This window comes from Anser anser (assembly GCF_964211835.1).
Source record: "Anser anser genome assembly, chromosome: 2".
NCBI lineage: Eukaryota > Metazoa > Chordata > Aves > Anseriformes > Anatidae > Anser > Anser anser.
In genome coordinates, this window is record NC_139721.1 from 138,937,262 (window position 1) to 138,960,260 (window position 22,999).

At 37.8% G+C, this 22,999-nt stretch overlaps 1 protein-coding gene across 4 annotated transcripts in view; it reads right to left on the reverse strand.

Moving 5' to 3' along the window:
• CDK14 (cyclin dependent kinase 14) overlaps positions 1-22,999 on the reverse strand; it is a 332,201-nt gene that overhangs the window by 200,252 nt on the left and 108,950 nt on the right. For all 4 annotated transcript variants that reach the window (XM_083826967.1, XM_083826970.1, XM_083826969.1 and 1 more), the window contains one exon: positions 21,256-21,335. In XM_083826967.1, coding sequence (XP_083683093.1) covers positions 21,256-21,335 — 80 coding nt within the window. The remainder of the gene's footprint in view (positions 1-21,255; positions 21,336-22,999) is intronic.

Genomic DNA, 22,999 nt, shown 5'->3' on the forward strand with positions numbered 1-22,999 from the left:
TAATGGAGTCAATACTTGAAAATTGGAAATACTTTGGCTTTTAAAAGAGAAATACACATTTTGGCATCTCCATGAAAACACTCTAAAATTGGTCTAGTTAATAAGCTTTTGAAATCTACTCCTTGGGTCAGACTGACCTTAGGTACTTCCTCTGTACGCTGTGCAGCTGACAGCATTCAACTATGCAATGGCCTGATTTGAACACACATGAAGATGTTAAGAGCAAGACTGTGGGAGGAGAAGTGAGATTTTGGAAAAGACCCTTGATTGTTCAGGGAGAGAAGACAGGCTACCTGGACTCAGAGATGGACTGTGAATGACAGGGGGTGATACTGGGACACACAACCAGGAGACCCACAGTACCTCAGCAATGACACTGGAGCTGAGAACCAGCAGAGTGAAAGGAACAAGGAAGACAGAAAGGGGAGGCTGCTCGAAGGGTTATAATCCACAGTGGAAGCTAGGACTGCAGTGTACGGAGAAACAAAAGCCAGAGGAAAACTGAACAGCCTGTGCAGGCAAATGAAAGGGAGAGTGCATACACAGGTCTAAAAAGTTACAGAGCATAGAGCATGGGATGGACGAGCATTGATGCTTAGGGGCAAGTAAACAAGACTGTGCAGACACTAACACATATTCTCCACTTAAGCCCATATCAGAACTCAAGATTCCCATAGATCACCAACCTGCAGTTTTCAGCAGGAATCAATGAAAACACCTGACAGCTTTCTTCATTTCCATCTAATTTCAGGCAACAGATAGCATCAACCTATCACAGCTACCAGCTGTTGTTTCAGTTCAAACAGGACACGTCTGTACAAGATCTATAGCTTTCAAAAATGCTATATGAAATGGGAGTATAGACACAACATCACAAAATGGAACATGGATTTCCACTTGCTTTTTCAAATGGTTAGAAAATTACATAAACAGAAATCTGAATTAAAATAAGCCATGCCAAGCTGAGAAAAAATACGTATATTGTGGCTTCTGCATACTGGCTACTATGAGATAAGCTAGAGTAGGAGCTTTCAGCAGACAGCTGCTTCATTAGCTGTCTTGTATTTATCTTGCACTTTGATAACTTTAAGTTCACAGTCTAATTTATCCTGCAGTGACTGATTTGTGGGCTTGTACAGAATCACAGAATGGTTGGAGGTTGGAAGAGACCTTTGGAGGTCATCTGGTCCAAATCCCCTGCTCAGACGAGGTCACCTAAAGCCACTAATTGTTCTCAGCTCCTTTTCTTTTTTTCTTTTATTTATTTTTTCCTCCCACATACAGGATCAAGTGTGAAGTTGATCCAGCAACATGTCCAGCTTCAGTGGAAGGTCCAGTGTTCTCTGCAGGACCTTGTCCATCCACTGGAGAAGCTTAAAAGTCCACATAGATCAAATCAGAACAAAATCATCCTGACCTTTACCTTTGCCTTTGGCTGAGCATCACATTAAGTCACTAAAGCAGAGACCATCACCATGGTCCTTATTTTTTGGACATGTCAACTTCAGATCTTCATTCATGATTATCAGTACCAAAAAGCGCAGGCAATTACTACAGAATGCCAAGCAATTCTGTATGCTGATATTATGCAATGCTATGCAAGTACTTTGAAAGTCAGTGAACATCTCAAAATCATCATTTAAAAGAACTCTCAACAAACAGGGTGCTGGGAAGATGAACAAATATTTGCTAACTAGTCAGAGCACAGTGATAAGTGGTCTAGAAAATCACAAAACCATCTGTGTTTTAGTAATGCACAGTAGGTGCATATAGCTAGAGCCACACATCAAGAACACAATTAAATTAATCGTTCATCATCTGACACAGGCAGAGATCACACAGCAGGAGCAAATATGGTGCTATTGTGTAATTAAAGAATAGTGCTGTACAAACAGAGGGAGAGGGACCAAATTAAGTTTTCACAGATAAACTTAATTCCTACAACTTCTGAATGATTGACTTTGTAGTTGTTACAAAGATCTGCTGCTGTACAATACACCTGCAATTTTAGTATTACACATTCTAATTAACTGAGTACCAGTACTGAAATCCTTGCACTGCTGAAGTCAGTGTGAGCTTTGTTACTCATTCTTCCCAATGAAGAGTACAAGAAATCACTTAACTGCATATAACACCAATGAATGATTTTTTATTATTATTTTTTTTGTACATAGAAGATAGGAAGGAGTCCTAAGAAAGTATTTAATTGCATTAACGTGAAACCAAGTTGCCCACCAGCATATTTTATCCACTACTAACAAATGAGGAATGCTACAGAAAAACTATTTGTTAAAAAAAAATGCTTTTGCTATATTTCTCAGTGGGGCATTTCCTCCAGCAAAAACACGGCACAAAAAGAAGAAAGAATTCCTTTTGTCAGCATACACTTTAGGCTGCAGGAAAAAAAGGCTACTGGCATATGTCTTGCAATTTTTCGAAAAGAGAGTGAGACAGAAGACTTTAAAGGATCATGTCAATTTTCTTTTTCTGGGTGGGTGAGGCTCAACATGCCTCTTCACTTACAGCTGGAAAATTACACTGGAAAAAACATGGCATTACTTTGTCTCTTGTGGGATGATTTAAACATTAAAGAAAGGCAGACTCAGTAAGAAGATAGCAAATACTTATTTTTACAAATATTTTAGCAAAAAGAATCAATCACAGTGAAGATAAGGCATACTGTTCTGCAACTGAAAGGAGAATGACATAGAGCGGGTACAGGAAATGAACAAGGATTTCCTGATACAGTGAATGAAATCCAGTCAGCATAACTTACAATAAAAAGCAACTCAAAATAATGAACTATGGGACTTTTAAGCATAATTACAATATGAATAATATCTGGAACATTTAAAAAATATTTTTTAAGGACAGGAAATAGAACACACCGAGGCTGTATCAGAAACTACTACAGAAACTACTAGGATGCTGTACCACCAACAGCAAAGCACTTTGGTGCCAACACTGGTGGTCATCAACCTAGGAATCATATCACCTGAAAATACAACTTAAGCATTCTTTTCACATCTAAAGGACCTATCAGCTTAGAAAGAGTTGATGTGCTGTCCTCCTTCAGTCTGGATATTCTCTTCTCTCTCACCTTAATTGTCATTTACTCTTGCAATTTACAGCATCTATCATCAATTTTAATTGAATTTAAGGTATAAACGATTGGGAAGAAACAGAAAACCATAAACAGACCCACAGGACTTTTGTTTTATTCACCCTGGAATACAACTGAATCTAAACCAGGAAGACTGCAAATTTCGCAAATTTACATTTAAAACCTTGTGGACAATGTTAAACTTTTTAAAGGACATAAAATCCCTTTAAGCAAAAGCTGGTAAGCATTGCATGTTACTTTAAAAAGCAGCTGGCCCTCAGAGGAAGCAAGAGAGGTGTTAGAACAGAAAAGAAGGGCTGAAGGAATGTCTCAGCTTCATAAAGCTGACAGCCACAGCTGATAGTGACAGGGTGATGAGAAATTTAAGTGATGCTAACAAGACCTAGACGAGGTAAGCTAGACATTTCTACCCTCCTTCTTTTGCCAAAAACATTCCCATGATTTTCAAGTGTAGATTCTGATTTACTTACATGGATGCATGATACCAACCAAACTATGGATCTATATCCATATTGGAAGTCATTCTGAGCAACCACATAATTAAAACACACCCAAGAAATGTGAGAAAATACATTAAGAAATCTGCCAGAGTAACCCATTAACACCACAGGTGGTAAGAAATTATATATCTTTTTTAAAAGGCCAACTCAACAACCAACAGCTTGTCTGTCTACTACATGCAGATATAAAACATCGCTTCCCAGCCCTCTTGAAAACGTACTCAGTTCTTCCATCCTGTTGTGTCATGCATCAATTATAATTATGGCAATTTACTGTTTGCTTTTCCAGATAAGATTCTTTTTATAGAATGATAGCAATTAACGCTGACAGTAGCAAAACTGATAGCATTGCCTCTTAAAGTACCCAGTACCTGTAAGACAACACTATTACCTTGCCAAACTTTAATCAAATGTCCTGATCTTTTACAGTTTGTGTCTAACAGAGTTTGTTCCGGCCAAAACAGGTCAGTCTTTTCCAAGAAAGGACTTGAAAACAAAAGCGCTCTTTAATGATGGTGACCTTTTCTTCAAACAGTTCTCAGATCTCATGCATTGAAAGGCGGCCTTCAAAAGTTACACTTCAGGTCAAGGACATGCTTTTTCTTGTTTCCTGAAAATCTGTCCAGTCCGTCAAATTTTATATCTGGTCAGTGGAAAATTCTACTTCAAAGCTGCACTTTAACAGCTAAAATCTCCCGAAGAATCCATCCTCCCTGAGCACACTTAAACATTCAGACATTTGGCAGAAGCAAAAGAATTTTGAGCCAACAAGTCTGGAATCAAATGTCAGCTGTAGAGGGGACCATGTTAGCAATAAAACTTCTTTGACAGTTCCCCCAAAATAACAAACCCAAACCTGTTCTTGGATGAACATGTGTCCAAGTCCCTTGCTTCATTTCTGCTCCCCTCTCACTCTTTATCACTGCTAATGACAAAAAGGCTGGGAATTGCTACCCCTGTCCAAGAAGAATCCCCAACACAATCCCACAGGCTCCTGGCTGAGGTGACTGACTCTTTCTGTCCTCCAATTACACCTAGTGCTTCTTTGAATGGCTTCTGTAATTTGCATTCTTCCAGACCTATTGTTTTAATGGTAATCTTTCTCTTCCTGCAATTCTCATACCACCGTCCATTCTTAACCACCAGCTTTTGACATCATTTTTCTCCTAGTTCTCCTCTCTATCACTGCCCAGCTGTGGACAGTGCTAGGCATCACAATGAGGCAGCCTTCCTCTTCCAGGCTGCTACAGCACGGCAGAGAGGGGACCAAGGAGGGTAAAGTGAAGAATGGAGGGAAAACAGAGAAAAAAAGGCATGGATAATGCATGGAGAGTTTTCAACTCTGTCAGTATCAGTAAAGAAAAAAAAAAAAGGGTGGATTTTTTGACACTTCTGCAATGAAATATACCACTTGAAAAGTCCCCTTGTGAAACTGGCTGAAGTTCCATCCACAAACTCAGGAGAAGAAAACAAACCAAAAACCTAGTGTTTAGGTCTCGGTCCATCATCCCACAGAGTACGTGTTTCCTGAGATAAACACAATTCTTTAATGGGTCTCTTAATTTTTCTTAGTTGTTATTGTGGCTGAACACAACAGTGACCTGCTAACCAAAAACATGAGGCATGAAGGTTTTTGTCCCCGAGAAGAAGCAGAACAGAAAGCAAGTAGTGTACCTTAGTGAGCAGCTGAATCTAGAAGAACTACAATATGCTTAGACCACTGCATTCTTCTGTAACACCGTTTTCAGTTAGAAGGACTAAAGCAAATAAAATACTAATAGCTTGTGTGACTGAATCAATAGGCATAACTATAACTGATGAGCTCCTCTTTATTTACAAAACTCAAGTGAGGAAGAAATGAAATTTTAGCTTCTAATCCAATTTGACCAAACACAGATTGAACTAGATCATCCAGTGTACCAATATATAGCCAATATCGGGCCTGAGCATCTCCTTAAAAACTTATCAGTATGGAATGGTCAAAGACAAGACCCTTATCATTTCACCAACTGAGCCCAAAAAGTCTATTCAACACAGACACTAAGCTCCTCAATGCTGTGCAATGGCACAACAGAACTTGAATGTTTCTGGTGTAAGTAAAATATTATGCATGTAAGACCAAAGTCCAGGAATATTTGAAGCAGTTTCTAAAACTTTGCAAGCCTCTGGAGCACATGCTGCTTTAAGCTTGCTCTTGAAGCAAGTTTATTTGGAACAGTATTTTGAGATACCACACAAGGTCAAATACATTCTTAGCCTACACAGCTACAGTGAGAACACCTTAATATGCAGGAAAACACAGCTCAAGCAGTGTTATTGAGTCCTTGCAGCTCTTTGCTAGTGATTTGCTGCTCATCACCTCCTGTGAGTAAATCAAAGAATGATTTCAACAAAGCCACCAAATTTTCAGGGCCAAGTCTCTCTGTCAAGGGAACACAGTCTAATCTGAAAAAAATCACAGGAATTAGGACAGAAACAAGTACCAATAGATGCTAATTAATTTCTTTATCAGCATGGCTAATTAGAGTGTATGCTACTTCAGGCACTTCTTAACAATAAACTGCATCTCCGAAGGAACTTACTAAATGAGGAATACCAAAGCCCTCTTCCAACACATGCCAGAAAGTTTTGGCTAAAAATCAAGAACTGATTACATCCAAAAGTCTAAGAGCACATTCCAGTTCAGACATGCACATTAAAATAGTGGCAGCCAAAGTGCTAACACTTGCAATGCTAAACATCCTCCCTAAATTCCCACCTCGGTTCAATATTTCAAGTAGGACCAGCCCCCTGAAAGCAGAAAAAAATATTCCCCAACAGAAAAAGGAAAGATCAGTCGATGGAACAGGCATGGGAACACCACTCATTTATATCTAATTAGAGCTCAGCAACCCAGTGATGACAGATCACAGACTTCAGCAGGCCCATCAAAATGCCTCTCCCCCAGCTGGCTAGGACGCTTATATGTGACAACTCGATAACATTCGAAACAAACAGACAAGATCTCCACAGATAAACAAACCTGGTCTGAAGCAGTAAAACATTTCTTTCCCAAAGCTCTGTGTGACTGCAATAAGCTACCTGCAAAATGTTAAGAACCACCACCTATTTGAGAAGAAATTAAGCTGGGAACCCACACCTTGAAGGTATCTTTAACCTTAACTTCACAATGAGTGCTACACACCATAGTAACTGGTGGTGTCAGTGCCATGAGAAAGTGTGTGATTATCTGAGGGCTTATTTTCAATATTTTGTTAGGCTTTAACAAGTACTGTTAATAAAATCTTGTTCTTTGGTATAGTTTGGCTTTCATTTAATTCAAGGAACTTTTATAAACTTGTTTACATAATTCTCAAAGATGTTGGTTTGTAATTCTGTCACTGCTTTTACAAGGTTAATGGCTGCTGTAATCAAACAGATGAATGAGAAACTGAACTACTTTAATTTTATGCACTTCAGTCAGCCATAAAAACAGCATACTCTGCAGAGAACTTGGGCATATGAAATATGAAACATGGAGAGAAAAAAAAAAAACACCTTTTTGGTGACAGCTTTAGAGGAATGTACAGAAAACAACTAACTCCTATTCATGACAAGCCATGTTACGCTTAGAATCAGAAGCATTTTGAAACCTAAAATCCTAAAACCAGAGATTAAGGCAATCTCCTAGATACATCTGAGAATACTACGTATAATACTACATGGGTATAATTTCAAATTAAAAAAAAAAGGGTAGGGGGTGAGGGGGGGAAATAAAAGCTCACATTGTGATACTGAAGGCTCAAAACTATAGTTTATCTTTTTAGGAGCATATCTATTATCCAAGATGTTATTCATTTAATTTAAACCTCAAACCTCACTTTTTTTTTTTTTTTTAGTTTAAACCTCATGCTTTTAATAACTTTATTTTCTAAAAAAATAAAAAATAAATTAAAAAATGGATTTAATTAGAGCTAAATAGCAATGATAATGGAAGTTTCAAGTCCTTTACTCTAGAAATATATATATAGTCTTAATCAATCTGTCTAAAAGAAAGCCAATTAAGACTTGAAAATGCCACAAAACTTATTAAAAGTTGCATATCACTTCATATATTGCCTTCATGACTTTTTTAATTCAGTTAGTTGACATCTATTAGCAAGTAAAAGGCTGGATGTCATCTTACTCCTTTTTAAGGTCAAATAATCTGAAGTTGCAATAATTATATCTCAAATTTGTTTGTGGAACTAAAAGTTTGGAAATCTAAACATCATGGAAGAACTTGATTTACCAGAAACAGAAGTTCGTTCTAGAGAAAGGAAGGGAGGGAGGGAATTTTTTGTTTGTTTTTTAAGGTCCGGAGGTTTCCTACTACCTCAAAGAGGTTAGGAGTTGCTTCACACTGTGGAACTCTGATTGGGAGTTATTTGCATTCAGAGAAATGAATTATTTGAATGTGACATTCTAATTTCTGTCCACAGCCACAAAAAAAGGATGGAGGACGTAAATGCGCAGGCTCATGGGGAGATGGGAAGGTTATTAATACAACTCATAAACCTCTTGGACCACTGGCCAGAAATCTGTCAGAACGGTGTTAAGAAAGTCGCAAACCCATTATCCACAGGCATATACTCTTACAGGTTATTTAGTTTGACCTCCTCAATAGAAGGAGCAATTTTCAAGCTCATAAATTTTTACTGAGCATATTTTTAGAAAGACATCTATCCTCTTGCAACAAGCCAGGCATAAAAGTGCCCTGTCCACGTTTGGTAAAATGGGAAGTCCATCTAATCCCACACCTAATCTAATACCTTGACCAAAGCCTGTTTAATCAGACTTTGAATAGAGAATATGCATTGCTCCAAAATCTTTTCTTTGGCATTTATACAGATATGTGCTTATTTGTGCAAGGAAGGCTGAGAGACAGTGGCATACAGACACACATCAATACCTATCACTTGAATTTTACTTGTGAACTGCTGCTACAAGCCTTAGTTTCTCCACTGACAAGCAAAATAATTCATTTTTGATTATGCAAATAGTCTTCTGCTTTGTGAATAGGGCCTCAAGTGATTCAGATGTTAATTCTGCTAGAAGTCTTGATGCAAAGCCAGCATTTCAACCATGTCAGTTTTATAACCAAGACTTTCTGACAAACACAGGATTGCAAATTGAAAAATATCTTGTAGAATCACAAGTACATTGAGATAAAGTAACCTGGAAAAGTGTGAAAGTTCTTAACAAGATTTTGTTAATGGGTCTACGACCTGCTGGGTTTGCATTAAGTTACACGTCCCTTCAGTAACTGACAGTTTCCTAATGGCAGCAACGTAGCACTGCTATGCTGTGAAAAGCCAAACCGAAATAACAAAAGAGAGATTTTATCTTGTCCAGCGTTTAATGTGCTAAACGTTCAGGGTTTGTGTTTTCATGTTTTTTAATAAAACCCTCACACAATCCAGTGCATGTTCTTACGAAAACATTCATGTATTAAACACATTTTTAGACTTCACGGCACACAAAAGAGCAAGTGTAGTGCTCCTGGATTCCAAAGACACAGGGAAAGGAAGTGAGTGTGTGAGTGCTTTACCTTGCTGTTTGAGGATGAAATGTGTAAGAAGTACTGTAGATTATTTTGTCTCTAGTTATAAAAGTTCAGAAATATTTGGTCCGCGTAAAAGGTGGTCTATTTTAACTGCATCCAAACTATAACTTCAACATTGACCTAATGATTTTTCCTTTTACTTTGAAAGTACAATTTATTTTTTTTCAGACTGTTGTTATCAAAGTAACTTGGGTTACTTTGTCCTCTCAAATTTTAGGAGATATGAGGGAAGGGAGTATGTTTCCAGATGGAAGCCAGCCATACCAGCTCTGTTATCACCCTGTCTGTGCGACCAGCATGGAGGTACACCGTTCCTGCCACCCTTGTGACCTTCTTGATTGTTTCTGCTCAGAGAAAAAAGAAGTGATAAATGAGACTAAGTAAAGCCCAACGATATTTAATTACCTGACCTGTACAGCTAAGATGGGCTTTACAAACCTAACTCCCGGTTTAAGTTTAACAGACAGTTTAATAGATGGAAAAGGGTGTTAGGAACCTTCCCTGGGAGGTTCTGAGCAAAAAAAAAAGCTACGTGCATAAAGTTATCTCACACTGACAGTGCAAGTTTTGAGCATCTTTTCAAGGCAAAATCCACATCAGCTCTATTCATATTAACCTCTTCCTAACATCCCAAAGTAACAGGCAAAGAAAACTTGTTAGTACCACTTCTGCATCGATTAACACAACTCTGAACCAAGCTCCACCAAAGGACAAACAAGCTGTATCAGATCAGAACTGATACAAGTTCAGCTGATATATCCTCATTTACAAGGCTTCCTCCATTCATTTTGTTCTCATTTCTATATTCACTTAGCTCCAGCTAAATCTGCTGGCAGCTGAGAAGCTGTTGAAGTTTGTGCCAAGTGGACCAGACCTTAAAAATTCACAAACTACACAGTTACAGATTGCACAGCTGTAGACTATATCCCACACTGATAACTTCTAGACACCACTATCATGGCTTGTATTTTAATAAATGGGTCAGAGGTGGAAGGTCATGATATCCTATTACCAGTCTCTGAACCATCCAGATCGCCTTCATCTCAGCAAAAAAATGTGATAAATTATCAGCTTCTTTTTTTAATATTGCTTATTCAGGAGGAACATTCCCAAGTAAAATAATGTGGATATTCATTTTCATTGCTTTGAAGACGACAGTGAAGGTCAATTTCTAATTTTATAATACTTCTCTCTTCATATTGATTATAAAGCCTGAAAGCAGTAACTCCACCCTTGCTGCAAGTATAGATCCCTTTATGAAGCACGTATTTCAACTCCATATAATTCCTGAATGATAAATCTCCCACAAGAACAACAACTGGAAAATGGAACTAAGATGTTTGCAACACAGTCTTCAGTTTATGGGAAAATACGAGGGAGGAAAAAGACCAGTGCTATCTCCCTAAGGCAAGGCCTGACCCAGCCACCTGAGCCTACAGCATCTAGCAACAGCATCTTGGGGGGGGTGGGGTGGAAAAAGAGCAGCCTTTGAAAAACGAGGAAAACAAAAACAAGGCAGAAAAAGATTTTTTTCTGTCCTGTATAACTTCAATTTAAGATATATTTGCTATCATTTCTTCATTGTTTTGATTGTAATTGATGTTTTTCTTCCCATAAGAAAGGCATTAGTGTATGCATTTTATTGACTATAGTGGCTGCTGTTGTATCTTGTGACAGTACAAAAATCCAGGCTATTGAAAATATTTCCAAAGTATTTCAAAGTTTATAAACAATTCATGATTACAGTCTTAAGCAAAGTATGGTGATCTAAATGGAATATTTTACCTTACTGGAATCATTTACTTCCCTGAATATATGACGTTTAAGGAAAAATTGAGTAATTATCAGAAAATAAGGGAATAAAAGGCAGCAATGCAAAAATACTGCAGGAGTTTTATCCTCTCTCTTTCAGGCTTCCTGTCTTCTCAGTTAGCAAGCTTCTTCTGAAGGCATGACCCCATCATTTAATAATAAGTATCCTTCACCCTTCGATAGCGAGTGATTTATATAGATATTAAGACAAAATAGTATCTTGTGTCTTGAAAGGGACTAATAATGGTGCTTAATTTTAGCAGCTGTTTATAAAGAAGTTAGAAATTTGCAATAAACTACTTAGGTTTTTCTTAAAAGAAAAAACAAATAGTTATTGTGCTAAGGATGGAGACAAAAGCATTGAAAAGAAAGGTACGACTGTTGATTCAGAAGTTCGTGTCTTCATTGTTAATCTCATGGCTAAAGAACCAGGACTGTTTCATAATTTCTGAATAAATTACTCATGTCGGAATAATAAGGATAATTCAATCATGAACTTTCTGTGACAAAAAAAAACAAACAAAACTGTTCTGATGATGACTTCATGAATGAAGACTGTGGTCAGTAGCCACTTGTCTTAAACACAACTTTCTGATGGAAATGGACGTCTTTCATTGGAAGCGTTTGTCTAGACTTGGATACACATCTAACTCACCTTAAACATTCAATGCATTGATCAAAACCAGCACACAGCTCTTCACAAAGGATTTGGTTGTTTGGTGCATGGTGTTAATCAGCTTACTATGGCAGGTCTTAAAGACGTACAAGAGACACACATGCACGTATATGCACCCACATTCCTATCCATACATGTAGTGATGTATTTCTCCTGGGGGAGAGGTTTAACACACCAGGAGACTACACAACCTTCTCATATCCATATTTTTCATTTGCCCAAACTTGAAAACACTTCTGCTGAGATACAATAGGCACCTACTAGTTTAATATTCACAAATGACTAAGGAGAAAAATAAGGCTAACTGCACTGGTTCGAATGCTGAATTGCCCTCTTGCTCTGATACTTCTGAAATTCAGGACACCACAGCAGAAAAATACACACAAAACACTCAAAGATCTTAACAAAGACAAATGTCTTTGTGCAGATTTAAAGTTACTTTAATCACAAGGCTAAACAGCACTGCTGCTGTGATTATTCCTTTCATAAAAAGTCAAAAAAGGAAAAACAGGCCGAGGAACTGGCTACTTTTAGGAGACATTTCTTTGCCTCAACACCAGCTGGTATCACAGTCCTACTTCACTAGGTGACCATGGAAGGTATTGGCACTTGGAAGGCATCTCCCTGAGGGTCTCTAACCAATTCAAGCAGGGATCCCATCACTTGCTATCATCTCCATTCACATTAACAACCAGCTAGTATTTGTATCCCCTGTTCAAATCACTCCAAGTCACAGGGTAAAAGCTAATACTCTGAGCAGGATTAACTTGGGCTCTACATTTTATGGTGGTATCGTATGCTATAAAAAGAGGGTAAATTTGCATATAACGTAAAAAGATCGACCCTCACCAACTTCCACTTAAACAAGAAAGCCATGAGGGCTGCACAAGGGTTCTGTGTGATTTACAGTTATGTGCTAGAGTTAGTTGTATATAAAGAAAGGATTGCCCCTCTCCATTTATCTGCCATGCTCTGTATTTGTCACCTTTTCTACCCTTTCTGTCATGTAAGAACAGAAGACCAGGCAAATCTGTAAGGCAACAGTTCTGAATCATGCATAAAAATGGGAAGAGAAGAAATTGACTTTCTGTGCAGAAGAAACTTTTGCTCAAAGCAGAACACCCCAGCTAGGTCAAGGCAGAGAACCCCGAAGCTCAGGTGAAGCCAGCACTGCAGGCAGATGGCCTTTCTGAGGAGGGTTAGGCAGATATTCAATGGCATCCCTGAACCTTCTAGTGCTGGAATTAGAAGGAGAGCCCTTATCCATCATCTTCCACATGAATACTGATGATGCACAAACATCTTCTTGAATGGAAGTAGGGCAGAGTCCAAAAGGTCTACCTTTAAACTAACTGACAACAGGCATTAGGAATCCAAATGGTGAAATTATGGTATCAAAAATAATAATCATCTTTCCTTAAAATGTTACCACGTTCTTTTCTTTCTTGAACTGTGCCCACGGAAAAAAGGCAGAAGAAGGTCACAGCTCATACTTCAAAAGTACAGAATGAAGATGCAACTGATACATCTGTACTCAGCCACAGCAGGCTACAGCTAAAATATGGGGGGGACACACAACTACTCTGCGGTAGCTGGATAATTTGGAATTTCCATTTGTATTTTTCAGAAAAGCATGACAGTTTTCCCACATGATGGGAGTTCATAAAAGAGTTTAAAATTTATATCATGATTCCCAAAGGGAAACATCATGATTTATATTTCATTTATGTAATTCCAACTCTCCTGAAGGATTCATAATTGTGAGACAATAACATGTTACAGAGTAAAAGAAAGAAAAAAAAAAAAAGAAAAAAAGGAAAGGTTATGTTCAGCCAATGAATAGCAAGGAACAAAGAAAGAAGTAGGACAGACTTATTCAATCTCTACCAATTCTGAGCACCCTATCGACAGTAGCCTTCATTCAGTACACCAGAAAGGAGTAAGGAACACAGCACAATTTGAACACGATGAAATGCCATGCAAAACAGCATCACTGTAACCACTCGCACTGTATCTGAATGGGACTGGCCAACTAACAGCTCTCCCACATTCGTCTGAGATGAGCAGAAGTTCACTTCACCTGTTTAAGCCAGTCAGTCCAACTGTTTTTTAAGAAAACGAAATGAATATTGTCAGGAAAAAAAAATAGCAGCAAGTCAGGGCTAGGGAGAACAGCAGGGAGGAAAGTGGAATCAAGATGAATGCTCTTGCTACATCGCAGTCCCACATAGCAGAGGATCCAACATGTTTCTCTCACAACTAAGCAAATACACACAAACTCACATGTGGAAAAAAGCACAAATGAAGCATGGTAAAAAAATTGAGCTATTAAAAAACTGTCCAGTCATAAAAGCTCAAAAAATTAAAGCTCACTTTTCTTTTATCAAGGTTCAGTAAGAAAGAATACATATCCACTTCCCTACAGCACTGAAAGAGTATTTATTAATAAGTACTATCCAAAAGTCTTGGGAATTTTAAAATCTGACTTCATTCCCATGAGAAGGAACCCAGGAACATCCTTTTCCAAATGAACTGTCATTTTTGAAGCCCTGATCATCTTTATTTTGAAATCTTGTATTCCTATTTGATGCAGTACAAACTCTGGGTAAGGCTGCAGGATGTCCATAACACTCAGAGACCAGACAGAATAATTATAATTTCTGTAATTTCTTTCCCTCTGAATACTTCTTGACCTTAAATATCCAGTGACAACGTGTCCCAGAGGTTTTTGGCTTGTGCATTTTATTTTTAACAACAAACAAAATCAAAGCTGTTATGACTACAAGCTGCAATGGCTTTGCGGGGACTTTACAGCTAATTGAGCTCTAGCTATTTAGCCTGCAGTAGACACCAGCTTTGCCAACTCTGTAGGCAATGAAAAAGTTCCCTGAGCTACAGCCAAGCTACTGGCCTTTTTTTTTTTTTTTTCACTTCAGAACTCCAAATCAATACAGCTTCTAGGGAGACCGAACTTACCCTCAGACTCTAAAAACAAAGATGCAAAAATCCCATCATAACTCATGTGACGTGAATGCTTAGAATAGTTATTTCTCCGTAATCTTAAATATAATTTCATAAAGTTCCCTGAGGCTTGCTGAGCCAGACATAGATGAAGCTTTAAGGCATTTCAGTTACAGAAATTGAAATTTCTTGACTGGACTTCATGAAGGAAATCTGAAAGTCCTTCAAACTCCTATCACTCAAAAGAAAGCAGCTGTCAAGTTTACTTAATAAAAATAAATTAAAAGCGAAGAATTACTACAGAGAAAAAAGAATAGTTTCTTGTTGGTTTTGTTTTGTTTTGTTTTGTTTGTGATTTTTTGGGGTTGGGTTGTGGTTTTTTTATGAGGATGATCTAACAAAAAAAAAATTTATTCTTTACTGGCACACAAAAACTGGATTCCAATTCCAATATTCATGTCTACCTCCTAGCAGTAGCTTGACCAATGACCCCCTAAAAATACACAGATATTGTTTCACTGTGCCCTTGTCCTAAAGCGTATAACCTTCCAGACCTACTCTCGTACAATGAATGGCTTATCACCACCAGTCATCTAACTAGTGCCACGAGGTCACTTGTTGACTGAAATTTGTAAAGATTATTATGCTACATATCAGTCCAAAATCACTGAACTGGGATGTGTGCAATAACTCACCTACTGTTTTCAGGTAATATTTCAATATGAGGTCACAAGAATAAATGTCTACTGAGGAGAAATATAATTTTCTGCTGCACTTCCTTAAATGGCATGGGTACAGACTGTGCTATTTCTCTTGAATAATCTAAAAACATGGATGCTTTACATCACTTGCAGCATTGTTGCTACGAAGCAGTATTTACCATTGTGCAGCTATGAGGAATACTGCGTAATAAATCTCACAGTCACTTACATTAAGAAGTCTCTCTTGGCAAATTGCAGATCTTCCCTGTAATTTTCTCTTAGCAGTTACTGTGCATCAATTTTCTGCAGACAAAAGTTCTGTGAAGATTTATACCCTCCGGAGAGCCAACTTCAGATCAGGAGGCCTCAGAAAAGGTCCCAAATTCAGGAAGTCTGTCCAGTCTGGGGCATAAAGGGGGCCTTGGATTTCTTTCTTGAAGACCCTTTAGGTTTTCATTTTTTGTTCAGGAGGGGGCTGTTTGGGGGGCCCCTTATAAGGGATGAGGGTCTTTTAGATCTTCTACTAAGAACGATAACTGTGTGCCTTTATTCTCTTGTCTAAGGATGAAGTGAGATTTCACATATAGCATGCAAAAATGTAGATTTGTATTCTTTCCAAAGAAAAACTTCATACTGTATACTTTCCAATTTAAAATTGTAACATGGCCACTGTTGAAACATTCGGCGTATGTCAACAATTCCCAAACAGGTTTACTGTGAAGAGGACAGGTAAAAAAGGTGTAGAGCACAGAAGGGAAGACAGCAAAAAGATCTTCAGAGGGCTAGAGGCTTAACTCACATTTTGCTCTTGTATAAGAACGGCCCTCCTCAGCAGTGTCTCAGTACCAGCAGTGCAGCTGAATCCTGTCTTCTTCCCTCGTACAACACAGAGGTAAGGGTGGAAGAGGCCTGAAACTCTGAAGATGTTTTGTGGCCAAGAATAAAGCATCTCTCCACACCTGCTCTACACCAGCAATCAAATTCATTAAGTTTTCTCCCACACATCACAAACTTATTCATTACACACACTGACCTTCTCTACAAAAATTTAAGTTAAAGAAATTTTTAAAGCAAATCCTCTGTTCTTTTTAATCGCATAATGCAAGACAGGTGGCTGTTCCCAAAGCATTTATGTGCTAATTTTCACACTGCTATCCACATGTGGCATTAAGGTAACAGCCTTTGATACTGGATTAGATGGAAAATTATTATCTGGACAGCTGTCAGACCAAAGACATAGAGACAGTCTCCTACCCGAACACTTTTAAAAGTAAAATACAAATAGATATTAATTAAAAGATGTAAACAAAAATAACAATAAAATGAGAAAAATAGACTAAAAGTTGCCTAATCATGACATTTAAATGGCAAAGCACAAACATACCTTCAAAAGATACCTGTTTTACATGATGCTTCAAAACTTCACCCAGGCTTATCAGAAATAAAACATAACTATATATTACACCACCAGAATAGAGTTTTATTAATAACAGTGAAACAAATTAAGCAGAGCAAAGGAGCAGCAATATTTTTTTTTTGGGGGGGGGGGGGGGGGGAAACAAATTAAAAAACAGCTTTCATGATTAGAATGAGGAACAAATAATTTTACTGCCCAAGTAACCTTACAGGCAATGTAGCAATAAAACCAAGGCATGCTTGTCTAAATACCTAAAAAGTCGACTCTTTGTCATACTGGCTAAAAAGAATATTATTATTCAGAATTCAAAGATGATAACTATGGAATAGCAAATCAAGCTGCGTCCAGATTTATAACCTACCACACAGTTCAGTATTTAGCCTAGATGAAAGTATGATATTACAGGAAATTAAAGGAATGAAATATCTGAGATAAAGTTTAGGTCAGTGAACTTTTCTGCTGGCTGCAGTGGATTTAATCACATTTTAACTCTGCTACTGAGACATCTCTGAACAGCTGATAATGATAGCTACAGTAAAAGGATAAGCTAGTAATACAGCAAAAGAATACACTTAACACAGAAAACCAATCGTTTGCTAATCTGTATTCAGTAGCATGAGAAAATAGTGTATAAATGATTTCCAGACTCCATACTGTCTCAAATATCACAGTTGGAACACATTTAGTATCCTTACGGTAATATACTGGTGTACAAACAGGAACTAAGCCTGCACCGTGTCCAGAAAATAACATAGGTTATCTCAGTCATATACATACATCCAATCAGATGCCTTTGATTATTATTTTTTTCTTTTTAGTTTCAGGCTCTTCAAAAGTAAATTAGATTTCCCCAGACTGAGTTAAATTCAGAGTGAAACATTCTGTAAACTGCATGCCACTAAATGAAAGGCTATGTTGGTGCAACTGACTTAGACCAGGCTGAAGGAATGTTTAGCAAAGGCTGCCTCTGAATTTCATCCTACATATTCAAGAGAGCTGAGCGGCACTCACAGATAAGCCACATTTACCTCCTTTCATTCAAACTTTGATAAATGGTGGAAGACACAAAACCACATCTGCTGAAAAAGCAGAATTACTTTATAAGCAGAAACTTTCACTGAACTTTCAGCTAAACCTCATCCAATCATCAAGGTTAATTATGATTTTTCTTATGCTGCTTTACTGTTGGTGGGTTGAGGTTTTTTGTTTGTTTGTATGTTTTGGCTTTTCTTTTGTTTGTTTTACTTTTTATTGTATTTTTTTTGTTGTTGTTTCAGCCAAGTTAGTGCCTTTTTCCACAGTCACATAATCCATATTTAAATTCTACATCTTCCTGTTTCTCTTAAATTGATCTTTTTTTCTATGTAGCTTTGGTTTTCTTTGAGCCTCATTCTGCTGCTGTCAGAAGAGTAACAATACGCTTCCCTCTGCACAGACAGCTAAAAAATTCCCTCAGCATGACCACTGCTTAAGATTTCAGCCTGTAACTTCCCCCTAATTAACATCACAGAACACCCCCAATAGGAACACAGTGCAGGAATGCTATTTTCTCTCACTTCTTTACACAAGAAGCCATGAGAAATGTTAAACAGTTAATTTACAGTTGTTTCAATTTACAAACAACCAGACTTTTGCCTGAATTTGCCTTGCACTAATGGAAAATTAGAAAATAAGGAATAAGTCAAAGTCAAAACCTGCCTGGCTCCTCCATTATGAAAGACTTTGGAAAGAAACGCCCTCCTACAGACCTCTGGCTCCTGATACCATCCATACATGCATTTTTTTGATTAGGACAACACTACTACTCAGATAACCAAAATTAGAAGTTGATCTCATCTTCAGCGGTATTTACCCTTGTTCTAATTGTCCCAGTCTAAATTATAAGGCAGGAGGCCTCAGTCAGCCAACAGAGATCTGCTTAATACAGTGTCTCATTCTTACTGCTTTTCAGTCTCAAGCTTATCAGATAACTTCGAGAGCTTATAGAAGCATTTCCTTTCCATTTCCCACCTATGCTGCTAAGATCAGCCACTGCTGTGCTATAGAACACTGCACGTTTGAGATGGATTGGATGCTGCAGAGGGGAAAGCAACAGCTTCTTCAGGTCCTACTAGCTAAGCCCACAGCTGCAGCATTACTGTCAAATAATACAGGTCTGGCATCACCCCGTGAAAATTACCTTCTAAAAGTTACATTTGCAATTTACCATCAGTCTTCCTTACTTTTCAGGCCCTAACATTTTCTTTGGACAAAATCAAAGTAAAGAAAAGCAAGAGCCAAATAATCTAAATATAGATTTTATCCCTTCTCACTTACATGTCAGGTATGTCTGACTTCTACATGATATATATACAACAGCTAGGACTGTATTTCTCCTAACAGCTCTCACAGATCCAAATGAAGTTCCACTACCCAGAACACAGGAGTACTTTTACACACAACTAAAACAACAAAGAATCTACCTGTAACCTGATTTTGACTCCTCCTAACCAAAAGTCTTCAAAAGTCCAGAAAAAACTCACATTAGCATAATAGTCTTTGTATCTAGTCCCAGCCTAGATGAATACTTAGAAACACAAAACATGCATATAGTCCCCTCAAAATCATTCAGATACTGCATACTTAAGAAAATATATATGAATTAATACCCTTATGAGCTTTGCTAGAAAAGAGCTTTGTTTTATTAATACCAAGTACAAGAATTTTAACCAGCAATAACCATGGTGCTGAACTCACAGCTAAAAGGAAAACTTCTCCAAAGACAGTGTGAAAAATATTTTCATGCAAGTGGGCTTCTATAATTAAAAAAATCAACGAGAAATTTTCTATTCTTGCTCCTAAAGAATACTTATTTATACAGAGCTGATACAACAAAGTGTAAAAGAAAAAGCATTATTCTGTATTTGACAGTTATGTCGCTATAATCTTTCATCTAGACCAAGCTCACATTAAAAAACCTTTTAAGTGTCACTAAACAGGCACAAGAAAACTGTACATACTATTTTCTTATTAAGTCAGTACCCTATAAACTAAAAGACTGGAGAATAATAAACATATTTGAAACACAGGCTGGTATGCCTTGAACTCGGCATTGCAAATATTGAAAGCTGTGCTCGTAACCCCTTACACACCTCGTTATCATGGCACAGCTGCAGAAACAGGCAACTCAGATAAAATGTATACCATTATGAATAAATGTGTTAGATCATTCAATAATTATGATTCAAACAAAGCACACAAAAACTGATGAAATTCCTTTATATTTTGGCCACCCACGGTTTTTCTTCCATTGTGAAGAAACTGCCTTTAAAATGTAAAATGTAGCTAAATCTCAAGAAGGTAATCCACAGTATTTTACAAGTTTCTAACTTCGGGATGTCAGTCCCACTAAACGGAGATGTTTTCCCAGTCCAGTGCCAGGCTGGCTCACAGCACAAGCAGACGGGAACACTGCTGCTGGCGTGCAGACGGTGCCAAATGTGCCTGAGGGCAGGAGCAAAGGATAACAGGGCTGCAGCTGCTGGGACTTTGGCTGACATGTCCATGAAACCACACCCTTCACACACAGGATCTGCTCTTTGGACCCTATGGAAGCTGAGATTCTGGGATGTCACTGGCTCTTCCTGCTTCGGGAATGATGCTGAGACAGTCTGATGCTGAGACTATTTTAAATGACATCTCAAAAGCCACAACAGTCTCAGCTCTTCAGTTCACTATCAATTTTAGCTGAGTTTGAGTCAGCTCTGTGATGGCAATTTATTTACTATTTCTCTACCAAAGCTCATTTTTAGTGCCATCCTACAGGGGAGGCTCACACAGAGAAGGCACACAGAACAATTTCTGCAAAGGAGCTTGAGACCGCCCGGCTCAGATAAAGCAGCTGTCACCAGGGAGCATGAAAGAGGCTGACAAGGGAGGATAAAGGGAGCAGAGCAGAAAGCATGACAGACATCTCAGAGTGAGCTAGAGAAGAGTTATTCCCAAACCCATGGGGAAGGGAAAATAAACTAAAGCTAGTCCAAACGCTACACAGCTTTTACGATGGTTTTGTTTTGTGTGCCCTGATCTTCTGATTGCATTCATCAAGAAAAGCTTTTCTTCTCTTCATGCCGCAGGTATATGACAATTTACATCTACCTTCATTTTAAGATTCTGCCTCCAGGCAAGAAGCACTACTTACACAGTTCCTTCATCTTCCAGCGGGACTTCTCACACCCACCTTAAACATGAGTGAGCTCTTAAGTACTCACAAACATAGTAAATCTAACGTAAGCCAAAGCAGAGGCAGAGCTGCATTATTTAACAACTCCGACACTAGAGTCTTTGTTTTTGAAGAACCAGTTTCTTCCTACAGAGAACACAATCATATAATTTGAATCCTCAAGCTATTCACTACAGCATTGCACTGAAATAAGAAGTGCAACATAATTACAAAAAAAGAATAATAATAATAGTATACTCATTAAATATCTGTGCATACCTTCCCTGATAGCTGTAAATGGGGTTCCTTCCTCTTCTTGTAATCTAATCACCTTCAGTGCCACCAGCTTTCCATTTACCCTGAAAGGGAAAGGGGGAAGGGAAGGAAAAATAAAAAACAAAATTAAAGCAGGAACAGTATTTCTCCTAATAAAACTTGTTTCCCATCATGTACTTATTCAATTTCTTCCTGTCAATACCAATGATTCATTTATAGCACTGTAAGAAACACTTCATAGCTTCCATAATGTCAACTTTATATTTTCACACCCATATGTAATTCAAGAAATGATCTCAGTTTTCTGTGAGTCAGTCTGTTTCCTTTCTATCACAGCACTAAACTGAAGCTTTGTTAAGAAGTATCACATTGCGGAATCTGGTTTTAATGCATCTGTCCTGTATTTGATCAAATCCCTCAAACAAAAAGGCATATGATTTTAATCAATCGTTCAACTTGTAGTAAATCCATATTTATACTGATTGCCTTCTTCCCACTGCATCACACCCATAATTACTACCCTCCAAAAGCTGTGGAAGTTTGAGATGGGAAATATTTTTTAGGTCATTCTAGGTCATTTCCCTTCAGGGCACAATTGTTCCTGAGGTACATTCTTGACTACACGACCCAGACTAATTTTAGATTATAAAGAATCTCTTTTATACCCTTAAAAATATTTGGTGCTCCAAGGGACAAAACTTCACAACAGAAGTCACTTTATTCTCAAATCTCTTTAGCTGATTTCACTTCTGGAATTTAAAATTTCACTACACATTAATCCCATTCAAGGCCTTAAAACTCCAGTTGGTCCACTTTAGCCAAATTAAATCTCACAAAAACTGAATCAGATTTAAAAATCCTCAGGAAGGAACTCATACCTCTGAAGCTTTAACAGACTCCCCAGATATGACAAGCAATTGTGAGGGTAAGTTACCAAAAAGTTTCCAAATAAATACTATTAATATTTCGATTTTGTTCTCTAAAAGCAAAACTGGCTTTTACAGGCACAAGACCCAAGGAAGCATTGGAGCTTTCACACTCCTGCAGTCATGGAAGCAATTTCCTATTGAACGGGACCCTAGAAGATGTATTCATTTTTCTAAGCAAGATGACATGGACATCCACCAACTCTGAATTCATCCCCTCCCTCGAGCTTCTAATTTTTGCAGTTATATGACTTCAGTGACATGACAGCTACTGTATTATTTCTTCTGATTAACTTTTACTATTACCAGATTCTCATTAGACCTATACAGTGCATTGCACAGTGATTCTGAACAACTTCAGAAACCCTGATTATCAAAAGACACTTTACTTGTCACCTTCCTACTATTCAAAATACTGGCATCAGCTCAAGTCTCAAGCCACTAGTCATTGTTGAAAGATAATTATCAGCTTAGCCCTACCACATTATCTGGATTTCTCCTTGTGATTATCAGAAAAAGATATCTCTTGCCTCATGTAACTTCGTATGTCATACACAGACAGAAGAGTAAATCATAATAAAGGCAGAAGTAGAAAGATTGATGACAGACATGGTTCATATACACGTGCAGTTTTCAATTCCTCCGTCAATACACCTCCCCACCTATCACATGCATATAAATAAGTTAGACACCTAGATAATTTGATTATTTTACAATAGATGAAATAACTGTGCAGGAGGAATTTAAATAAGAAAAGCAAGCTCATTCTGCAGATCAAGAATAGGATGGATCTCTATTCAGCAAAGGCAATGCAGAAGAAA